The 7534-nt window shown below is 25.6% G+C and overlaps 1 protein-coding gene across 6 annotated transcripts in view; it reads left to right on the forward strand.

Moving 5' to 3' along the window:
• The first annotated feature begins 1624 nt into the window (after window positions 1-1624).
• Window positions 1625-7534, forward strand: part of LOC102681549 — a 67893-nt gene continuing 61983 nt past the window's right edge. For 2 of the 6 annotated variants that reach the window (XR_421275.2, XR_004149979.1), the window contains exon 1: window positions 1625-2034. Coding sequence is in view for 4 of the 6 variants with exons in the window: in XM_006612578.2 (XP_006612641.1) it covers window positions 1674-2034 (361 nt within the window). In the remaining 2 variants the exon portion in view is untranslated. The remainder of the gene's footprint in view (window positions 2035-7534) is intronic. The other 4 variants (XM_006612578.2, XM_006612579.2, XM_031508993.1 and 1 more) reach the window with 4 other exon arrangements.

Consider the following 7534-nt stretch of genomic DNA (forward strand, 5'->3'; position numbering starts at 1 on the left):
GAAGCTTGATCTTGAAGATTATAGGTTAAGTTTCCTTATAGGTTAAGTTTCCCTTAAGGATTATATTAAATCACATTTATGATTGAAATATTTCTAAGTTGATTCATTAAAATTTTTATATTGAAAAATTTTAAGAAGTAGAAAATAAATTACTAGATAGAATATCTTCTGTAGAAAATAGGATATATTTGCAAATACATGCTTAATAATGCTTGATAATGCTTGGTAATGTTGATTGATTTTGAAAATAATGATGGTTAATAAGATAAATACAATTCTCTGTGAAATGCATTTCAATTTTTTTTTCCTTTTAAACTTCGTAATATATTAATATTTTATATATATTTATACTCATAATAATATAAAATATTGATATATGTACGAAATAATATGTTTGTGTTTCATGTAGAGTTGTATAGAATTAAGATTTAATTCAATTTTTACTTTCAGCTTTAGTTTTTCGGTTTTCCTTGAGATTCCTTTTGCTGTTTATTATGTACAACATAGATTGAATGTTTTGCATAGTTACATCAAAAGGAGTATTTGTCATTGATTTTAAGTAAATTTTTGCATATTGGAGGGTGGATGGGACCGTGCGGTTAGGGTGGGTCTCCAATTCGCAGCAACCTCCAAGTTGGTGAGACCTGGGAATCATTATTATTTATTACATAATTTATTTTTGTATACTTGATACAAGTATAAATTTTATAGTAAATAATATGAGCTAATTGGCTGCGTTCGCGATCATGGGCATCGTGTTTTTGCTTTAGTGTTGCGATAAATAAATTACGAATTAGATTTGCATTTATAAATCTTCCGTTTTGAATTAATATTAAATGATTATTGTGTTTGTTATTGTGGTGCATTGTAAAAAAATGTCGCGATTGCTTTTAAATATTTTGATTATGAATTTTGATTATGAATATTTTTTATTCATATGATTATTATTTTTTAAATTTATTTTGGAATGTCGTAATATGTAATATCGAGATATTTGAATTACTTTTCATTTGTAACTTTTCATTTTTAGAATTATCTCTTTATCTTGCTTTGTCTGAACTTTAATTGTAGTTTATAGTGTAGTTATATGCTTCAATCGATTTTGTTTGATATATAAAATCGATGTTTTATAATATCTCATAAATATATTAATATATTTTTATATTTAATTAATTCTTCTTTTTTGGAAATAATAGAAATTTACATTACTAATTTTTGATGTAAATGTATTTTTTGAACTATTTTTCGAAGTAATCGTTTATTCGTATATTTTAAAGATTTATTTTTTTGTTTTGATATAATTAGAATCGATTTTTTAAATATCTCAATATATGTTTGTATATTTAAAAAATTTTTTCTTAGATATAATAGGAATCTACATTATCGATTGTTGATATAAATATATTTTTCGAATTAATCGTTTATTCGCATTTGTATATTTTAAAAATATATATTTTTATTTTGATATGATTAGAATCGATTTTTAAAATATCTCATAAATATATTAATATATTTATATATTTAAAAAAGAAATTTCTTAGAAATCTACGTTACCAATTGTTGATATAGGTGTATTTTTCAAATTATTAATTGTTTGTTTAAATTCGTATATTTTAAAAACCTTTTTTTTTTATTTTTTAAAACATGTCAAATTATATAAATAATTGTTTATCATGATTAAATTTTCATCTATTCATTGTACCTTCTATTTTCGTCATATGTATATAAAAGATCAAGTTTGGAAAGTGGTGCCCTCTGTTTCAAACAGTTTGGAATATTGTCAGCGAGCAGGCGCTGGACCGCTTTCTGAGGCTGCGTGTGGGATAAAGAGCGAAAGACAGAGAAAGATCGCGATTCAAACTCGAAATCTAACGAGGAACTCTCAGAGCCACGCGAGTGGCCGCGCGATACGGCACGGGTGTTTGAAAACGGCCGATAACAGTGTGCATCGCGCCATGTGTACGAAGAAAAGTGCGAATTTGCTGTGGCTTCTTTATTCCATATTGCTCATTTGTGGATTTGTTCTGCCATACGGTGAGTAAATGGATTATATTCGTAAAAATATCAACAACTTTGGGGATTGTCATTAAAAAATTATACAAATTAATTAGTAATAAAAAGAGTAATCTATAAAATGTTAATACAATTTACAGTGAATATGCATTACGTTTTGATTTGTGAAAATAGTGAGTTCATATTCTTGAATTCCGAGAATGAATATGGAATTTGGAAATGATATGAAGAAAATACAAAATTTATTACATAGCTAATTTATACAAAAAAATATTATAGCTAATAATATTTAAATACACTCTACTAAGATGAGGTTTATATAGTTAGGATTAATATGTTTCAATCAATTTAAAAATAGAGTAAAAATATAAAATAAATATCTTTGGTTATGAAAGGATCTTGTATTTTAATAAATTTTTATTTACCTTTTTGATTCTTATATTTTATATTAAAATCACTTCGGTAAGAAAAAGATTTAAAAAATTATATTATATAACAAGAAATATATAATAATCGTACATCCAATAAGTATATGATTTAATGTAATGATAATAGTATTTAATTATGAAAGAATATAATATATTTTATTCATTTCTTCGCGTCAATGCAATGTTATGCTTTCAGGCGTTCTGTTTTCGAAGAGATTTTGTTTTTAAAATCATTATAGTACTCGAATTTTTGCCATTCATTGAAAGAAATCTGAACAGGGTATTATTCGAATGGTCATTGAGAAACTGGTTCGTCGATATGTCATGATCAACCATATATTTACATATACAAAAGATGTATCGATACTTTCATTTTTAATATCAGGTATTTGTTAAAAATAAAACTTTATAGAACAGCAAGAAATAATTGTTATATACAGCTTTTATACATATTTTATACTTTGAATATCTTATTTTTTTTTCTTTTTTTTCTTTATTTTATTATAAGTTTTTCGTGTTATATACGTGAATACGAATCGAATTCATTTTTTCTTACATAATATATTTATTAAAAAATTTTCAATACGTGTTATTATAAACTTATGTAAATCTGATATTTAATTTCAATTAATTGTAAATTGATTAAAACTTTTTTTATTTTTCATTATTAAAATTATTAAGATTTTTTAATCGAATATTAAAAAAATATATATAAAAATATTCAAAATATAAATTTTTAAATTTAAATTTTTAAATTTATATTTAAATTTTTAAATATAAATTTTTTAAAATTTCAATACGTGATATTGAAATGAAAGTATCGATATGTTTGATATATGGAAAAAAAATTTGATTAATTATTTCAATAATTATGGAAATGAAATAACATTAACAATGCAATACATTAACTGGCCTTGGGGGGTGGGTTTTAAGTAGAATTCAATTCAATTGCTTGCCTTTTAGAGTTAGTACTTAAACTTCGATTTTTCAAGAGATAATTAATAAAATAGAAAAAAAATAATTAAATTACAATTCGATTTTTCGATTGTTATTTAAAAATAAATCATTTAGAGTTATATCTAGAATTAGGATAAGAATCATGACAATATTTTATTAAAATATATCAATAAATAAATAAAAAAATTTTTCCAATCAGGATGCATTAACATTTAGTTTTGCGATAAATATTAAATATATATAAATCATGCTAATAAATATTCAATTGATATAATTTTATATATAATTCGTAATTTTATTACTTAATATAATATCTATTAAAATAACGATCGCTTAAAAATGATTTAACTTTTTAAATTTTTTATTAATTAGGAGATATCTATATATTTTTGCATCATGATTATCGAATAAAATTTTCTTCTTTTTCTTTTCACCGTCTTTTACTGTTGTAACAGAAATAAATCTTTAGCAATGCTAGAATGATTTTTTGACGAAGCGATGCATTTGTGTTAAAGAGAATGCGTTTCAAAAGAGATATTCACCGAGGTCGGAGCGTTTTATTACTTTAACCGTTTATTTTCCGCTCCTTTGCTTGTCAACGTCGTTTATGCCGTTGTGAGAAATCAAATTTTTGTGCAAAAGAATTTTGATATTCACCGGAAACTGGCTTACGTCGGATACTCATGATGTTTATTATTGTTAGAACATTCTTTCGATATGTATCACGTTTGAATTTAATCGAATTTAGATAGTGCGAAAATAGTTTCTCTAAAAGTAAGATGTAAATTAGCAAAATTATTTTTTAAAAATGAAACAAATTATTTTAATTTTTCAATTTTAATTAATTATGTAATCGTTGGAATTTTTATTTTAAATACAGTTGAAAACAGTTCGTATAACAGGTTCTAGGCATAAATATTTTCTAAAATTTTTTTAAGAAAACGTATAATTTAGAATTCGATAATATAGTAATTAGTTATTTAGTTTCAGTTATTTTATTTTTAATATCTAATTATAACAAGAAATGTGTCTTTGAAAACAAAACGACTTTTGAATTTTTCAATATCAGTTTATAGTTCTTTAGAAAGAAGTTGTAGTACGATGAATCCCTCATTTTAAATTAAATTCATGCCAGTAATTTTTAATATAAAAAATGACGTTATAAAGTACAATCAACATTTAAGAAGTTAGAATAGAAATCCAATATTAAACTATTAAATTCTAAATCTTTTAGTATATGTTTAGATTATAAAAAAAAGACTTGAGGATAAATTTCATAATAATTGCGCAACAAAGAAAATTTAAAATGGTATCAATTTAAAATTCTTTTTATAAATTATATTTTATGTCACAATGTGAAACGTTTGTTTCTTAGATCAATGAATCTAAAATTTAACGAATCTATCGTCGCAAAATTTTTTATAAATTATTTAGATTAAAATTACTCTTTTTTTCGATCATAAAATTTCGAATCATAAAAATAATACAAAGTTTCAAGATTCGAGAACCCGGTATTTCCTAAGTTTCCAAATTTTTGAAACTTATGTCGAGTTTTCCAATATCCCACGAAGTATAACATCGTCATAAGGAGTATATCGCGCATAAATCACCGACGAACGGAAAGATTTCGCGGAATCTCGGCGTGACGCGTAAATTCTGGGATCGCGTGCGCGGTACAAAACGATCGAGACGGACTGCTCAATCGCAGCAACATACGTATATAACCTCCCCCGTTGAAATGTCGCAAATTGTACGGCAATCATCTTGTCAAGCTGTTCAACCGTTCGCACGCGCGTTCGTCTAATATGAATTCCTCGGAGGCTCGGATGACCTTCTCTTCTCTACTGGCCCCTGCCAGATGCAACAACAATGACTCCCTTTGGTATATTACGTACTCTGATACGTGGCAATCGACCAATGAAATTCCCTGCAAAATGTACTCGGGAGAATATTTTATCGGTCTCTGGACGCCGCGAAATACGCTGGAACTAAGTTATTTTATACAGTTTCGCTATGCATTCGTACCATCTTTTATGAAAAATATCTCCGGTGGTTGTAAACGCCTTGTATCGGGACAAGAATTTCACCCAAAGAATCTGATCGAAGGGACACGTTATCTCTTCGTACGATGAAAATCCTCGCTATCACCGTTTTCGCTTACGATCGTGGATAATCGTGCTTTAAGGATCGTTTCGTTGGATTCTTTTCACGAAAATCGGAAGATACGGGTTTCGTCTTTTAAAGGAAATTGTGCGGGTAATTGAGAGGAATAATTTTGAATTTTGAATGTTATTTATATTAGTTTTATGGAGATTTGGTTTTGTGTATGCATAGCATAGGATAAAATTTAGGAAAAATAATTTAGGAACATAATTTAGGAATTTAGGAAAAATAATTTGGTTTAGAATTAGGTGATATTTGAAACTTTGAAAGTTTCATTGAAGAAAGTCTTAGGGGAGTCTTAAAGAGATTTGAAATATTTTAATATCTGTTAAACGTAATAAAGAAAAGTATGATAGAATATTTTAACTGAGAACGTTGGAATGAGTAACTATTATTAATGTTATTAATAATTCGTGATATAGTTATTAGAAAAATAGTATAATTTTTGGTATATAAATAGCATAGGTAATAATTATAATAGGTATATTATATATATTATATATTATATATACTTATAATAGGTAATAAAACTTATAATCTTTCTATGATCTCATATCTTTTCTTGTCACTTTGATATGAAAATAATATTTTATGTGATGTAAATTGACATCAAAAAGAAAACGCGATATTAATTATTAAATACATTGAAATATAAATATGATATAATGCAATTCAATATATTAAAAAAAATCGTATGATTTAATAATAAAAAAGATATGAGATTAAAGATTAAATTATATATATATATATATATTCTTGTATTATTTTTTTTAAAGTATATAATTACAATTATAAGAAAATATATATAATTATATTATTTAAAAATCTATGGTATACACACGATACGTAAAAAGATATAAATATTCAAAGTAAATCTCATATTATGGTATTTGAAGAGTGAACGAAATAGATCTTTATTCCAATTTCATTTCCATTTTAATCGTGTTCATAAAAATTTAAAAAATTTGCATAAACATTTGCAATCTGTTTATTTTATGCATTTATTTCAATCGTATTATTTGCCTTTATCCTCCGTTTCTATAAAAATTATAAATTGACATTCCTTTCGGAGTTTCCAAATATTTTCCTACCCTTATTCGAGCCCGACAATTAGCGCAGTTTTCAACAGCAAATGTCAAACATTTCAATGATGGCGATTGTCGATTTGCTTTCCTCTCTGTAATTAGCCGATCGATAATTACCCCTTTTAATTTTCTCTTTTTCGAAAGCCAATGTTTATGATAATGTCTTTTATCATCAGTACAGAATGATGCAAATTTTCTACTGGACCATTGATAAAACGATAACGATAGAGGAATCTCGATATATTTTTCTCGATAAATCTACAGAAACGAGCGTGTGAGAATTTTCGACACTTGCATACTCTTTTCGAAAGTCTCTCTAATTATTTTGATTACATGGAATAAAAGGCTTCAGCAGTATTCGTCTATTTAATTGGATTTATTTAATTCAAGCATATATCGCGTATATGCATGCACTCGATGTTTTCTCATTTGTTCAGAATATTAAAATTCCCTTATTATATTTTTTATATTTATAATTTATATTTTCATTAAATTTTATTTGTTTTCTTTTTCATTTCAGCATTTATGATATTTGAATGGCGTTTAAATTGTAACAATTTTTGTTGTTAAGTTAATTGAGGAATAGGATCAAGTATTGCATAAAAAAGTTTAGATTATAATTATTTAAAAGTATTTCATTATGGATTTTTTTTTCTCGTATCTAAATTGCTACATATCACGTAACTGCGGAAGCATTAAACATCAGATCAGGATCGGATGAGGGACAGCTTTCCAAATCAACGGTGCGTGCTTTGCATAATTCCATTCTCTTCTGCACCATTCCAGACGAATACGAAATTCAAGAAACTGTATTCTCTCATCTGTCTTTGCGATTTCTTTAAATTTTCTTTCGAAAAAAAAAAAAAAAAAAAAAAAAAAAAAAAATTT

Source organism: Apis dorsata, unplaced genomic scaffold (assembly GCF_000469605.1).
Source record: "Apis dorsata unplaced genomic scaffold, Apis dorsata 1.3 scaffold_117, whole genome shotgun sequence".
NCBI classification, from domain to species: domain Eukaryota; kingdom Metazoa; phylum Arthropoda; class Insecta; order Hymenoptera; family Apidae; genus Apis; species Apis dorsata.